The 16,950-nt window shown below is 44.3% G+C and overlaps 1 protein-coding gene across 4 annotated transcripts in view; it reads left to right on the forward strand.

Annotated features, from left to right (window-relative positions):
* Positions 1–14,356, forward strand: part of LOC126544248 (uncharacterized) — a 59,343-nt gene extending 44,987 nt beyond the window's left edge. For 3 of the 4 annotated variants that reach the window (XM_055062496.2, XM_050191495.3, XM_055062497.2), the window contains one exon: positions 12,818–14,356. In XM_055062496.2, coding sequence (XP_054918471.2) covers positions 12,818–14,110 — 1,293 coding nt within the window. In that variant the 3' untranslated portion in view covers positions 14,111–14,356. Of the gene's footprint in view, positions 1–1,561; positions 1,738–12,817 lie in introns of those variants that run through there. The other variant, XR_011890587.1, reaches the window with a different exon arrangement.
* Positions 14,357–16,950: the final 2,594 nt, after the last annotated feature.

Here is a 16,950-nt window from a genome sequence, read left to right on the forward strand (position 1 = left end):
TTCATATTAGCCATAGCAGCCCTATTGTCTCCTTGGTACTTTGCAAAAGCAGTTAGCTTCTGCTTGATTTCATTTTGGCCATCCAAAAGTTGCTGCAGTATCGTCTCACGGGGCCCAGGGTTTCGTTCAACATCGCTGCATAACAACAGCAGGAAGCAAAATGCAGCACGATGAAGCAGCAAAAAGTGAGTCTTCCTTCCATGAGAAGGTCGCCTGGCCCCTGATCGCGATCATACACTCGCGGAAAGCACAGGGGTTGAAACCGGCACGGCAAAAACACATTGCGCACATATATCATCTGAACCAACCTGCATGAAGAGCAGCAAAGGCGTGAATGGTGCAGCCATAGTAGTGCCGGTTTCACGCCCCCAATCCAGACTGAAGCTCGCCGCCGTTTGTATGTGGAAGTGGTGCTTGCTAACAGCCCATTGTAGCTCGACCCGAGTTGTGCAATGTCCAAAAGCAGCGGCACTGCAGTATTCCTCGTTGATGTTGAAGTCGGTGTTTTCGAAAACAGTGTCAGCTGCGCATGACGAGTTGGTAACTTGCGACGAAAGCCCGTGAGCGATGTCCACTTCGGTGATAACGGGGCAGCGGCTCGTGAGTGAGCCAGCACCAACCTGCATGAAGAGCAGCAAAGACGTGAATGGCACAGCCATAGTAGTGCCGGTTTCACGCCCCCCTGGATGATCATGTAGGATTTGGGATAGCATAGGGAAGATGAGTTTAAAAGCAGTATGATATATTCTTCAAAAAGTTCACGTCATTAAGATAACAGCTGGTTGAGGGGGAACATTGGCTCAGACGATAGGAAATACCCAGAGTGCATTGGTAACTTGGCGCTGTAACGTTCAGGAAAGTGTTTTTTTTTTGTGTAGCTTCCATACCAGGGCATTGTATAAGAACATGTATGACTGTGAGTCGACTTCCACATCTGATGAAGACCGGTGGATCAATACCGGTTAGCAAGTATGAGTGTGTTGCATGCGTGCGTCCTATCCTCAGTCTCGACATGATTACTTCCTCCTGTCTATGCCACTGTATAGGTGTTTGTGCAATGCATGGTCGGATGATGAGAAGTTTGTTATTATTTTCTGTGTCCCAAGCTTTTTGCCATGTGCGACGCAGTATTGCTTAAACAGGTTTAATATCCTCATATGGCACATAACTTACATCTATATGGAGCCTTAGAGCTGCTAAAGCCGTATTTGCGTCTGCCGCTTCATTACCAGGTATCCAGCAAATTATAATGTGTAGCCCTCTCTTGTAGGCTAAGGATAAGCTGCTGATGAGAGTGTTTATCACCGGGTTCTCTCTGTGTTTTTCTAGATGTGCTTAAGATCCTATGACTTTTCTTTCGCAATGTGTGACTGCCACGATTACACACATGCTAAACTTGGCTGATCGTGTCTGATGGACAGGTTTGACTTTTTTACAAACTTGTGGTCTAATATTCTGCTGGGTCCTTTAGAGCAAGTATCATAGGCCTTTTCTGTTTCACATAAAATGACTTGCTCCTTATTTGCGTGCTGCTTCCTGACACAACCTTGATTTTTTGCAGGCACAGCACGACATTTGCAAGAGCTCATCAGAATGCTGGCAAAATAAAGAAACTGTTATTTCAGCTTCCAAAATGCACGTTTTTGTCACATCCTTCTGCAAGCTTCCTGCAGTGCCATTTTGTATTGCTTCTCATGCACATGATCATGTGCAAATAAAGTTATCCTAGGCATCCAGTTTGCAGTGTTGCTCAGTATCCTGGGATAGTGTTTAACATAGTCAAACAAGGCATTTTACGGGCTTGAGACTCTAGTGATGTTGCTTGCTGTAGTGCTGATGATCATTTCAAGTTACTGCGATTCCGTGGTCCTCCATCATGTTTGGCTGGAATGCAAGAAATGTTTTTTACGTAGGTTTATGAGGTCTAAATTACTCGAAAGACTCCAGTGCAGCGTCTCCTGCAACCCACCGTGTAGTTTTGAGATGTTAAGCTTCACAATTTGACTTTTCTGCATTGTTGCTCATCTTACAATGCGTGACACAGTAGACACTAAAGCAGTGATAGGACAGAGCATTAGTGTACACAAGATTGTAATGGCAAATTACACAATGAAATGACATGCGCAAGTACAAAAACAAAACCACTGACAGCCGAAGCTTTAGTTGTGCTTTCAGGAACTGGAGCATAATGTGGGAGAGCAGAGAAAACAAAATGTGTAGGTGCATTGTGCTATGAGCATTTTGTGTTCGACCAGAGTACGATGAAGAGGTTTAAGGTTAGTGGTGGGAGGAATGCATCCAAAACTGAGTACTTTCACTGGAACTGTGCTTATGCATAAACCACAACCATAGGCGATGTCAAATATCACAAGAATACTGAAGTTATCGTAGCTTCTGCTAATTCTATTCATACTTCTGGGTTTGTGCTTGTTGCATTGTCTGGAGTTCTGATTTACCGAGATAACAGCATTACTGGTTTTGTTACCAGGGGGCCATAGCCCTTAGCTAATGGTGGCAGTATTTCTTGTTTGATCACAAAGTGCACGACTTTGGTGTTGCGCAGCCACGCAAAGTGTTTCTGTATCATACATTTTATGTTTAAATCTACTGCAAGTTGGTCAAGTCTGAACCGATTCATTACAAACAATGTGTGTAAGAATGAGGGCACAAGCAAATAATCACAAGGATGCTTTCTTTGTGTCCTCTTTCTTTTGCATATTGTTTATAATGACATCTTAAGTAACCATTCTTTACAATGACATGTCATCTTCTTAGCTAATCAAGCAAACTTGTTCATTAGGCCACACCCAAAATAAATGTTTTCCTTTCTTGAACACAAAGGCATTTAAATTAATTGTTTCCTATCCTGAACATGAAACATTATGCAGGAAATCGAAGTTATCCGAAGCAATTTGCAGGTTGCTGGCTATGGCATCGACCCTGTGGCCATGTGCCTCGACCAGCTCTTTGGCTCTCGCGTAAGAAAAGTCTCCTGGTCCTGACAAAATACCGAATGAGTATTTAAAGCGATACTGTGCATGGATTGCATGCTTCTTGGTTAAAATCTTTTCTCTGTCATTAATAAATGGTGCATTACCAAGTCAATGGTTATTAGTGAGGATTGTGCCTGTTTATAAGGCTGGAGACAGGCTAGACATTGGGAATTACCGTCCGATATCCATAACTTGTACGGCTTGCAAAATCTTAGAGCCTATAATTAGTAAACAGTTAGTAGAATATATTGAAAACAATAACATTTTTTACAACAAACAACATGGTTTTCGAAGGCGTCTGTCAACTGTCACGCAATTGTTTGAAACAATACACAGTTTTGCAGAAGCCCTCAATTGTCGCGAACAAGTTGATGTCATCGCTCTGGATTTATCAAAGGCATTTGATAGGGTTAGCCATAGCAAGGTAATTGAAAAACTTTATGGGTATAATGTAAACTCAAAAATTATTAAGTGGATTCAGGCTTACTTACACAACCGAGAACAGTTTGTTGAAATAGACGGCGAGTGCTCCTCTTTCCTTCCTGTATCGTCATGTGTACCTCAGGCGTCGGTTTTGGGTCCAATTTTGTTCCTACTGTATATTAATGATATCGCCATCGATGTACATCCTATGATTGAAGTGCAGTTGTTTGCCGATGACTGCATCTTGTTTTGTCGCGTTAAGAGTGTTTCTGATCAAGAACGACTAAATGATGCTTTATGTCGAATATATAACTGGTGGGGAAAATGGCATATGCAAATCAATTTTGATTAATGTAATTAAGCGTTCCACAAAGGTGAAATATCTTGGCGTAACAATCACTAGTAACCTCAACTGGAATGAACACGTCGAAAACATGTGTGGATCAGAGCAGCACAAGCTTGGTTTGTTACGGCGTAAATTGAGAGATGCTGCACCAGGTATCAAACTTAAGGCATACTACCATTGTTAGACCAAATTTAGAGTATGCTTGTATAATTTGGGACCCTCATCAACAATACATAACAGATAAATTAGAGCGCATTCAGCGAATGGCTGTTAGGTTTATTTTTTCTGATTACGACAAAACGCACTCGGTAATCTCCTGGTCAGGGCTGGTCTCACTACGTTGGCTCTCTGCAGGAATATCGCACGCCTTAAGTTTTTATATCAACTCTATAACAATAAGCTGAACCTGAATTCCAGTTTGTATTTGAAGCCTCCTGGAAGGATTTCACCACGAACTAATCACAATTACGCTATAATGCCTTATGTGCCAAGAGTTGATGTCTTTAAGCACTCTTTCACTGTCAAGACAATTGTTGAGTGGAATAACTTAAATTCTTGTGTGTTTCCGAGCAATAACATGGTGGACTATTTTGAAGAAAGCTTGACTGCGTTCCTTGCGTGAACTTTGTGCTCTGTATTCCCACCCTGTAACAGCCCGGCAGGGCTTACAGTATTGGAAATAAATAAAATAAGTAAATGAGGTCGAGCAGGTGCTCATTGTAGAGTTCGGACATGCGGAGGGTCAGAAAGAGTGTGGGCTTGCCTAGCTGCTCAGTCATTGCGAACATGTTGCTCTTCCTCTGCATCAAGTAGTACGCATGGGCGTATCTACCGGAGGGTCATGGAAGGCACATGCCCCCTCCCCCCATATTTGATGCGGGCACTTTCCACTGCACTCTGGAAAGTCCAACAAAACAGCAGCTGAAGCAAAGTTTTAATTCTTAATAGAGTGACCACCCTAGTAATGCTTTTCTTTACTACGCATCTCCTGCTTGGACAGTGAGGATTGTCTTTTCTGCGTTCTCGAGATGCCCTGTAGCAGTGACGCGCAGGATTTGCCATGCACGCTCGCGTTGCGGATAATGCCTGCCACTGCGTTGCGTTGAGTAGGTTGCTTGTGTGCTATGAAAAACAGTTACTTGAAGTCACTTTCTCCTATTTTTCCTCCGGTATCCTCGGTAAAATATGTGGTGCGCGTTGTTTGTGTTCATGAGTGACGAGCGATATATTGTCGCGTTGTAGTGACAACGAACGGTTGCAAAACCGTGAATGACGAAACTAACCTCTTATTTGGCGAATCTGTGCCCACGAAAGTAATAAGTACCCAAGGCACAATGATATCGGCGAACAGTCTGCGATTGTCGAAAACTGATCTGCGGGGCAAGCGCGTCGGCTTTTACACACGAGTCATAGGGGGTTCCAGAATAAGCGCTGGTTCCTGCATGTCATCCAGAAAGTACTACACAATTCGCGTCACACGTACAATCAGATTACACAAGGTCCCGTGACAGCAGACAGCAGATAGAACCATCGATAATATTCGAGAAACTTCCAGCTAATACATGCAGGCGCCTCATGCACTGAGTGATAACGTTTAGCCTTTGTTAGCCGGTTGAAAAGAGGTCACTCGAGAATGATAAGTATACGGTGTCAGTAGGTTTATTCTAAATTGATTGCAGCTTTTCTAAAAAGTTCCTCATTGAAGCGTTCCAGGGTGTCGTACTGCCGCTAATCGAAATGTTTCCAGGACTCCTAAAGCAACAGCTCGAGAAACGGTTGACATTCCATGAATATAGAGAATGTTAAAGGCAATGCTTTGCGAAACTTTCTATTTCCTGCTTTCAATGCAAGTGCTGCTTGTAATTACTAAGCCCCTGCTTTTCCATCTGTTTTCGTGCATCATACGAGATTCTTAGTTTGTTACTCCGGTGTCCTCGTTGAGCTAAACAAGGCTTGTTGTTTATACCTGGGGGAAATTAGCGACAGCGTATGGACAGTGTCTAGGCAGTGTTCCAGCTGGGCGAGTTGAATGCGCATTTTCCCGTAGAGCACGTATGCAAGCGGTCTATAGCATTATTACATTTAGCCTGTGTTACGAGTGGTGTATTACGGCTGCGCTGGCATAATTACAACTGCAACTGAGGTCTAATTTCGCGAACACAAGGGGAACAACACGGCAAGTTTATGTGCGTTGGTGAATGCTTGTTGATGAAATACAGCGTTGAAAAAAAAATCGTAAGCAAGTGTTCGGAAGTATCACGCTGCTGCTGTTAGCTACGTTTCCCTATGTCCTAAGAGAATTCTGAGTTTCAGATATATTATAATTTAAAGGAATAGGCAGCATTTTAGTTGCAATGTGTCGCATAGTTTTATTGTTTCTGGTCGTTTATAAGCGTTACGAATAATTATGGAATCCTCCTGTTTTTACTTTTTCAGGCGTGATATATTAGTTTCTTGGAAAGCATATTTAGCGCCAGCAAACAAGGACAGAAGGGAGATGACACCACAACGCGCCCTTCTGTCCTTGTTTGCTAGCGCTAAATATGCTTTCCAAGTCAGTTTACCAACATGCCCAGCAAATGGCAATGCTGATATTAGTTTCGCCTGGTGTCCTCACTAAACTAAAGGAGGCAGCTTTCTTATAATTTGTGACTGTAAGGACAAGTTAATGGGTGATGTTGAGGGGAAGTTCTAAATATATGGGTAATTGGGGCTTTCGCAATAAATTACATGTGCAATCACTCTATAGTCGGGTACAACTTTAGAAAAAAGGGGAGGCCCCGCCCAGATGACCGAAGCGCGACAGCCGATTGCCTCCGCGACTAAAATAGTCCCGCTCGAAAAATATTGCTCCTGAAACGCGTAATTCTAGGTGTAAATAAAGACTTTTGTATTTTGATGACTGGTTTAGTAGAGCTCTCTTGCAGAGCTCTCCAGAGTAGCTCTTCAAGGCTTTTGCGCTTGTTCACATGTACACGGCGTATGCACTACTCGTTTTCCAAGCTTAAAATGAATCAGTTGCTATTGAAAAAGTACTTATATAAAGCAATGCATTTATCGCAACCATTACAAACCTGGGGCGAGAACACGGTCGAGGCAGGAAGATACAAAAATGCTTCATTCATCGTTTTAAATAAATACTCTTGGTTTTAAATAGCATAAAATTTATATTTTTTCGGTTTTGTGTTTTCGCAATTTCACAGCATGCATTCTACAGCTTGCGCGTGCAGTGAGCACTGGTGGACAGCAATCAATCGACGGTTCTACACAACGCTCGAACACCGTCGCTAGACGCTCGGCTATCTCACTGCTGACAATGATCGTTCACGCTAAGTTGACGGCGACGAATCTTTGCGTTGAAGGCTTCTTGTGCAAACATTTTCTGTTGAGACACTCGTAGGTTTGTTTCATGCGCGCACACTTTTCTGATTTCTCCCGAGAATGGTTTTGCTCCATCACTTCACCCCGTCCGACGAAAAATGCAGTGACACAGTACACCAACACACCCGCCGCTAACAATAGGCACCAGTCTTTGGAAAACTTTTCTCGTCGTAACTTCACTCGGAAACGACATAAAACAACATGGAACAAACACGCAGGATGTGTGTTCTTAGCGGTCGCCGCAGGATCCTGTTTTCAGGCAAAGCGTAGCGCAGCGCCAGCAATGCTCGCTGCAGTGTTCCTTCCCCGGATCACGGCTCAGAATAAACGCACGCGGCGCAAATGCCGCATCGTAAGATCGCAGTAATATTTCCGGCATGATAGACCATCACAAACAGTTCTGGAATTCACTCTGACGAGGGGCTGAAGCCCACAGCTGACGCGACCTCGCCCAGTTCGAAGCGCGGGCGGCCATCTTCTCCGTCGGCGGAGTCACCGGCGGTCCGGCTCATGACGTTAGTCCAGAGTGTGCGCCCATTTGTGGATGCTCGTGTGCCTCCGCCTCGGAGGAGTAAACGCCCCCTTTTGTCTAAAGTTGTATCGGACTATAGAGTGTTATCAGCGAGTATAATGAAAGGGGAAGAATTGAGCTCGCTGCCCTTTCAGAACTATAAAAGCCAGCAAGACCAAATTTAGTGAAAATCTATGGTACACTATGGAAACTATCTGTGCCAAGTTAAATGCGGTTGAATCAAACACAGCCTGTGTAAAAAGTTTTTTATTCTATAGCGTTAGAACTTGTGACATGGCCGCTATCAGCTATGCTTCCCAGTGTCTTGACATAGCTGTAGGTTACAACAGGTTTATATTTTGTTTAAAGAGGAGCGGGGACATGGTAACTGCAATGTACGGCAAAATATTTACGTTCCACTTCAGGTAAAAGCGTTGCCAATAATTACTGAGCCGTCGTTTTTCTTTCCTTCGTAACACGTTCCGACTTCGTTTCAGCGATGCCGTCAATGAACTCAACACGACATTTTCTTTATATTTGGCAAAAATAAAGGGCGCGGCAATATGTAGGTTAAGTTCGAAGACAGGAGACTAATTATGACATTTGTAGTAATTTACGCAGGCGAGCGATCCTGAGCTTCATGAATGTGTTTTGCGAACAAAGAACTTATCGGGGCTGTTGGCCTGGGAGAAGGGATACCAAATCTAGCGGAAGAACTGTTCCCAATCATAGCGTAGCCTGAAAAAATAGGAAGTCGAGGTGACATGCGGGTCGTTTTTTGAGCCCCAAATAAATACCTTGTGTAAAACCGCGAACCCAACGAGGACAAAAAGGGCTGTGTGATACGAAGCACAAAGATCAGTCCATCGGATGCGCCATGGGGGTGGTCTATCATATCCCCCTGTCATGCGGTAAATGCTACATAGGCCAAACTGGAGATGCATCAATGAGCGCTTAAGAGAGCACAGAAATATGCCAGCTGGGTGACGGTTTTCTTGCTCTTAATTGTAAAACGTGCACATGAAGCCCTTTTCTGAAAGACACCACTATTATAACCAGGGATAAGCGCGAATGTCTAAGTTTAATAATAGAAACTGAGCAAATCCTCTCGGCCGCTGACCAGTGCATCAGCAAATCGTCACTACGATCTTCCGCGAGAGAGGTTATTTGCGCACGTCATGAAAGCTGACTACATTTGCAATCTATCATGTAGGTTTTCTTGGTGTTTTCTTGATCTACCGGATTTAGATTTTCCTGTCGGCATGTGCGTATGTTCAACTTTGATATCGCTGTGTACGTGGTCTGTTGGATGTGTAAGTACGACCGATCCCGGAAATAAATTTCGTTGTTGACAGCGCTTGTCTTCGTATTCGTTTCTTCTTGTGTCGGTGTTTTGCTGCGCTATCCAGATAGCATTTCATGAAGTTGTAGAGGCTTTGTACATTTAAAAAAGAAAGAGAAGAAAAAATGGTTCCGCTTTTTTCAGACAGCCCTAGATTAACCTTCACACAAATGAAGTGGCATATCTCGACAAAGCGTTTTTCGCTGCAAATGCAATACTATCAGCGCCAACATATGATAAGAGTCTGATTAAGAGCTTGGTTTCAAGTCTTTGGTTTTGGTGTTATGCGCATATCAGTGTCGCGATTGATTTTTACAACTTTTCGAGGGGTGTGGAGTGCGCTTGCGCATTGTTGTATTTTGTTTATGATTAGTGTCCACAGATGGGTGCGCGTGGTTTTCCGAGAGCAAACTTTAGTTTGAAGTTAGCGCTCGTCCTTTCTTGCCTTCCTTTCATCTGTCCCCGTGTTGTTTGCACTTCAAGTGTGCAATTAATAAAGGGAAAATGAGACATCCACTCAAACGTAGCAAATTGCTACGTTTGGGTGTGTCCTTCTCCCTTTATTAAAAACTTCTGCCCACCTTGCGGGTTGCCGCAGAACTATTACGTAAAAAGCCAAGTATGCGTTCTCACAAACTCGACCAAATTTCAGCTCTTGTTAGCCGACATTGTATAAACTGATTTCTGTAGACAACATAATGTACAGACTTATCCGCTTTTGTGGTACGTTAGCGAACATTATATAGGTAAGTTATTGAAATGATGAAACCACAGCCCTCCATCATGCGCTTGACACAGAGGGTGTCACTAAAATAAATAAGTACTCGCATCTTTCTGAATGCGCGGGCAGGTACACTTACCGAGCTCTTCTTTTTTAAAGGGCTGCTAAGGATGTTCCTTGACCAAATTGGAGCGGGTAGTGCTTGTTCGTATCGCAGTAAGCGGAATGCAGAAGGTACGTACAGAAATAGGGCCAACTCGCAACTATTTTTATCACGTGAAAACGCGTACATATAGTCCCTCTTGGAGTTCACCACTCTAGAGAGAGAGAGAGGGATATTATAGGCAACCCGACACACTATCAGATGCACAGCCATATCTAGAAATTGACACTCCCTCTTGTATCTCTGTGAAACAAAAGGAACAAATATGTATGAGTTTTCAAGCAGTTTGATATATGTGTCACTGTTCCTTCTTTTTCACTATACAAGAGTGCTTTTCACTTTCTAGGTATGGCTGCGCCATAGGGTATTGGATTTCCTATTGCTCTCTCTCGATCGACCTGTGCATCCAAACATTTAATTTAAGTGGGCATTTTTACGAAATAAAATTTGTCGCGAGTTGACTTTATTTATGTCCGTCTCTTCTCCCTTCCACAGTACCTTTTGCGCCATAAACATGGACAGCTAGGGACCAAATCGCCCAACATTGTTTTTTGGTACACCTTTAGAAAGCCTAGCTGTTTTCATTTGTTTGGCAATGATATTCTTAATTGTCACTATCCTGGTAGGTCGTCCTCTTTCGGTATAAATTGCGCTTTTATTTCAGCTTTAGCTACTTATAATATTTTCTGTATACGCAATTTGGATCGGTTGTAGCGTATGTTTAAGGTTACATTTTTTTAATATTTTTATTTTTATAACTGCAATTTTTAGCTCTACATGACATAAGTCGCATAAGGTCGGGGAGTTGGTAAGGGCGGTGAGCAAGTTGATCAATTTTCCACTTTGCTACAAATTTTCCGACGCCTGATACGTTTGCTTTAAAATTAATCAAAACTTCTTTTCTGCGCGACAGCATTTTGTAGTGTCCGTCGTGGGATAATATTCTACTGCCACTTGTGATTTATCTTCCTGTCTACACTCTCTGCCGTCTCTCTTTTCAGCCTTCTTTCCAGCCTCGTTCTGTATAGAACACTCATGCCTATTCCTGCCCTGTTTCTTGGCTTCGCTCTTCAGACCAATGTTCCAGGCTACTCTAGGTCTTGTTCTCATCTCTTCTCATTTTTCTCAATTGCGTAATCTTTTACACTTTCCTCTATCCTACCTCTTTTTCTACTGAACCATCTTTAGTTATCACATTTTATCTTCCAATTGGCATGAGCTCGTAGTATCTATGCCTGAAATGGCGATTTCTCACTTGGACTTACATGTGAATACATGATTGTTTTTTTTCTTGTGTGTGTGTGTGTGTGTGTGTGTGTGTGTGTGCGCGTGCGTGCGTGCGTGCGTGCGTGCGTGCGTGCGTGCGTGCGTGCGTGCGTGCGTGCGTGCGTGCGTGCGTGCGTGCGTGCGTGCGTGCGTGCGTGTGTGTGTGTGTGTGTGTGTGTGTGTGTGTGTGTGTGTGTGTGTGTGTGTGTGTGTGTGTGTGTGTGTGTGTGTGTGTGTGTGTGTGCGTGCGTGCGTGCGTGTGCGTGTGTGTGTGTGTGGGTGGGGGGGATGGTAGAGGTTAGCAATTATACAGTCGAATCGCGATTACGGACACGGATGTAACTAATTGTTGAATATTACGAAGTATAATAACATTTTTCGTGCTGATATCGATCTGACGAGTATACACTTATGCCAAATATCGGATATAAAGATATCTTCTTTTCAGGAGCCACTTCGCTATAAAGAGGTTCGACTGTATTTCCTTTTGACATAATTCAGCCTGTAACTGGCTGACATTTACTTCTCGTAGCACACAGTTACGAAAGGGAAGAAGACACTCACAGGTGCAGATTACAACTAGTGTTTGTTCAAGTTCAAGTAACGTCAGATATAGGTAACTTCGAGAACAAGTTCAATAAACGCTACAGTTGTGAGTACGCACCCAGGTTCCAAGTGTGTGAATGTGTCTTCTATTTCGTCTTTGTCTTCATGCGTGCAGTTTAAATCGAAGCCAATCTGCCCTGCTATCTATTCTAGCTGGCCAATGGTCATGATTCTGAACAGAGAACTTAAAGGTTCTCCGGTGTTGAAAAAAGAGAAGCCCTATAGTAATACTATTCCAGGTTCATGATTATATTGCACTTAGTGTTACACTGACGAACATAAGACACGAGACGCGGACGTACGTAACGCAATTGCGCTACGTACCTCCGCGTCTTGTCCGTTATATTCGTCTAGTGTAACACTAAGCATAATACAATCATGAACGTCCACCAACTAGCCCTGTTCATTGCTTTACTAAGCTATTCCAGGTCTCAAAGTAGCACGGATATAACAAATTATTGGGTGTAACGGAGTAAATGAAACATTTCTTGCCAGTTTATGGTGTAATGAGCTTATAACAAACATAGGATCTAACAAAGCGGTTTTCCTGTGGTATGCGGCTTTGTCGCAGTGAGGTTCGACAGTATTTCAGATGAAGCCGTCTGCAGATTGTTCTTTCAATATTGTACAACTTTGTAACATGACATTGGCTACATCTTTCCCAATAAGCTCGAGGAAATGCTGGAGTGATGTGCGCCCAGTGTTACTGGGATGTTTCACCGATGATTGAATGGCCCAGTAAAATTATTTAACCTCCAAGCAAAGTACAAGTAATCAATGTGACATCAAACAGGGTTGAAGCTTTGCAGCGAGAGCATCTTTTCAGGAATCCATTGTAATATGGTGTTCATGACGTCAGTAATGCCACTTGTACCGCAGGAGCTACTGAGTTCGTTCAGCTTTCTCGAAAATAATCTTCTGGAAATTTCTTTTTGCTTCAGTACATTGTAATCGTAGCCCTGAATATTAGCCGAAACGTCCAGTGATAAACGTGTGTCTTACTGAATCCCTGTCGGTGAATTTAATGATGTTTTTTGGTTTGCTTTGTTTTGAAATAATTTGCAGGTAAAATGCTGGAATGAAGAAGCTGGTTGCGATGTGGTCATGGCTGCCTCCAAGGTGTACGAGCATTTCTTCCAAGAATGCGACTACCATACCACGTCTTGTCCAAAGTGTTTGGCTGTGATACCCTGCAAGGATATATGCGCACATATCAGGAGCGACTGTACCGATTATACGGTGTCTCGCACGTCTAGAGGCCCGCAAGCTTCATCCAGTGATCCCGAAGCAATGCTGAGAGCTTTGAACGCAAGTTTAGACGCGCGAGTCGGAGAAATGAAAGACAGGCTAGATGAAGTCCTTAGCGAGAGTAGCGCTCAAAGCGACCGACTAAGTGAGCTTTCACACTGTATGAACACGATCAAAGAAGCACTGTTACAGCCATCGGCAAGTGGAGCTTGCGCAGTGCAGAGTGGTGTTCTGGAAACGGCTGCTGGTATTGCCTCTGTTGGAGCAGTTAAAGAAATGTTGACGGCACAAAGTAACAGGCTCCGTGAACTTTCTGGAAGCATAAGCAGTCTAGGTGACACTCTGAGCAGAGCCGTGGAAGATACGAAAAGGACCAGTCTGGAGAAGTTGGAACAAAATAAAAATAATCTGTGTATGTTGCGAGCAGATTTTAGTGAACACGTTGCAGAAAACACTGAAACATTGGAGGAAATTTCGCAGAGCCTGAGGGAGTTCAAGGAAATCCTTCTCGTAAAAGACCCGAAGCCCGCAATAAACTTGACGACTTCTGAAACGTGCCTCACAAGTGGTGCTTCTGTCACTGCACCTAGAGAGAGAGAGGAACAAAGGGACCAGCGAACACCACTCCAGCACAGACAACTCGCCCAAGACGGGGTCAACACTCAGCGTTGCGACCTCATTGTGAAAGGGATAAGAGGGATTAAGCAATGTGTAAACTTAGACGGATTTTATGATTATAGTGGTGAAAGGATGTATCTTTCGGGCTATCACCTACTGGGAGGCGTGAAATTTGTTAAAGATGATGAGTCTGTAACCGTGCACGCTCGCCTTAAGCTGCTCAAAGGTGTGAACGACGACTTGCTCGAGTGGCCATTCTATCGGAGCTTGAAGCTGAGCGCCGTGCATCCGTCGAACAGAGAAGAGCGCCATTGTATGTACCCTGCATTTCGCAGTATCACGCACTTTGGAAAGCCAGGACCAATTGGCAACAAGGCCTTGTTTTTCATAGAGCGCTCGTTATGCTTGGAAGATCTTGAGCGTGATGGATACGTGGTGAATGACAAGCTTCACTTAGCGCTGGAGCTCGTTCCGCTTGTCGAGCATAAATGAGAGCAATTTCAGGCCCTTTACAGGTCCCGCTGCAATGTACGCTGCTGTCTGACAGCACTACCAAATCCACTGACCATCTGCCTTACCTGCGGCTGTGTTTCTTGTTCAGTGTTACTCCATATAATACTTTTGTACTGTTATGCTGTATTGTATGCTGCAGTTATATTCTCCTATGCACTGTTAACACCAGTACTGCTTTCTTGATCATCCTATGCCATATAAATAAAACGTTTAACAAAGATGAAATTTGCTGGATTCTGTTCAGATACGTCCCTTTAACCTTTAATGTAAAGCTGCTCTTAAGTTCATGACATTGTGTTTTTTGTCTTCCAATGTGCTCAAATTGGCCTTTAGCACTCCTTACGGCGACGGTTGCCATAAGCTCTTTAGTAAACGCAGTTTCGATGCGTCTGGAGGTGCTGCGAGCGGCAGCTATCGTGCGACATTCGAGACCTATACGCTCGCACTGGTGTACAGCGTAATCCCACTGATACAACATTTGTGTGCCTAACAATAGGCCACCCAACCTGGGCCAGGCGGCGCTATGGACGCTGCTGCGCAGCTACGATCGCGGGAGCGTATATGAAAAGGTAGCGAGGCAGCGCGGTCGCGTAGGTGTGTTAAGCAAGCGACTACGGGGTGCGAGATTGTGTCTCCCACGCAGCTGTCAGTGCGAGTTTGCCGTTCTGTGCCACAGCAGCCTCGAAAACCTGAAGGTCTGACGCTTACGCGCGTAAAATTGTGCATATTTCCGGGCTGCTAGTGCAAAACAGCAGACAAGCGCGCACCCGTGCTGTCGGCAGAGTCAAATAAGTCGCGTTCGCTTTCGTATGCCAAATTTTTGTCGACGCGGAGTCACTCGAAGGGTCTCGCGCGTATAACTGGGATCCGTTGTTAAAGGGGACATGGGCTTGTAGCCTCAGCTGGACGCTGCCGCTGAGCGCAGGCAGCAGCGGTAGTTTAATGCAGGTGCAGCGAAAGGCGTGATGTGATGCGATATCACTGCATATTAAACACGAAGAAACGGGAAATTGATTCGTCAAACACCAAAAAAATCCATATACGTGCCACTCTGCGAAAGTGAATGGACAGCGAAGCTCCAGCCGAGCTTAGACAAGTACAACAGACGTTAAAGAGCCACCACCCTGAGGGACGTTAGACGACCTTAGAATCAGCACCGCCCCCGCAAGCAACGTACTTCACGCGCGCACGCGCGTGTTCAGAAGTGTGGCATATATCGTTATTTTTCTAGGCCTTGCGCCAAGCGCAAGTGCCTTATTGATGTAATTGAAATTTTCCAAGTAAATTGCGTCAAAAAATTCGTGAAGTATGACTTACAAGCTGCAGACGTGATAGCTTCGGATTGTGTTTCGAATGTACGAGAAAACAATTCCCATACGCGGAAACTCAAAGACAAAGCCCTTTTCAGGCTACCATTTGATGCCTGTCTGTGTGGCCGCGGCCGCTAGGTGGCGGTACTGTTTTTGGTTGAGCACGAGTCCACGAAATATCCCGACCAACTACACTCTTAAGCAAAATTACACCCTTTTGCTGCAGAACGATAATCGTCATCTGTCTTGTCCGCATTTCCTTTCTTTAATGCGGAGAGCCCGGTACTTCCAAGTCACGAACGGCAAGCCCGTTATTAGCGTGACAGAGCGTTCTCGACAGAATAGTAGTGAGCGCAGCGTTTTCAAGGAAGGAAACGCAAGCACACTCTAAGAACAGTTTACACCCTTTGGCGTGCCCCTTCTGCCACACAACGATAATCGTCATCTGCCTTGATGCGTTTCCTTTCTTTAACGCTGCCAGCCCGGAACTTTCCAGTAACGAACGGCACGTGTGTTATCAGCATAGAACAGTTTACACCCTTTGGCGTGCCCCTTCTGCCACACAACGATAATCGTCATCTGCCTTGATGCGTTTGCTTTCTTTAACGCTGCGAGCCCGGAACTTTCCAGTAGCGAACGGCACGCGCGTTATCAGCAGGGGCACTCCAAGGGGTGTAAACTGTTCTATGCTGAGAACGCGCGTGCCGTTCATTACTGGAAAGTTCCGGGCTCGCAGCGTTAAAGAAAGCAAACGCATCAAGGCAGATGACGATTATCGTTGTGCGGCAGAAGGGGCACGCCAAAGGGTGTAAACTGTTCTTAGAGTGCAAGACAGATGACGATTATTGTTGTGTGGCAAATATACACCCTAAAGGGTGTACATTTGCGTAAGAGTGCAGAGGCGTACACCGATCGCGGCAGCACTCGTGTCATGATGTCTGTCGATAAGGCGAAAAGCAATCGAGCAATGTAGACACAGATCATGTTCCAAAAATCATGTTTATTCAGCACCTGTAATGGTAATTATGAGACTTTCCTTGCAGGTATGCAATTATATTGCATCGGCTGTGCCTTGCTAAAAAGCCTTCATTTTGATAATATGTCGCGGTTGTTAAACATGCGGCGCCAAGTCGGGGTATCTGAAGATTGTGCTATTTTCAGTCATGTTATTCTCGTACACTGCTAGTGCAGGAGTTGTATACTCATCATAACAGATTTTTGCTGCTTATGGGAGCCCACAAAATTATTTAAATTATGCAGTCACGGGTGATTGTGCTCATCTGGTTATTTTAGTACGGAAAGTTACAGGGGCATTTTTGTGGTTTCGAGCCGACTTTTAAAAAATTAAAATTAAATTATGGGGTTTTACGTGTCAAAACCAAGATATACTTATGATACATGCCGTAGTGGGGGACTCCTGAAATTTGGACCACCTGGGGTTCTTTAACGCGCTCGTAAATATAAGCACACGGGGGTTTCACATTACGCCCACCATCGAAGTGCGGCCGC

The sequence above is a fragment of the Dermacentor andersoni genome, chromosome 10, assembly GCF_023375885.2.
Source record: "Dermacentor andersoni chromosome 10, qqDerAnde1_hic_scaffold, whole genome shotgun sequence".
NCBI classification, from domain to species: Eukaryota; Metazoa; Arthropoda; class Arachnida; order Ixodida; family Ixodidae; genus Dermacentor; species Dermacentor andersoni.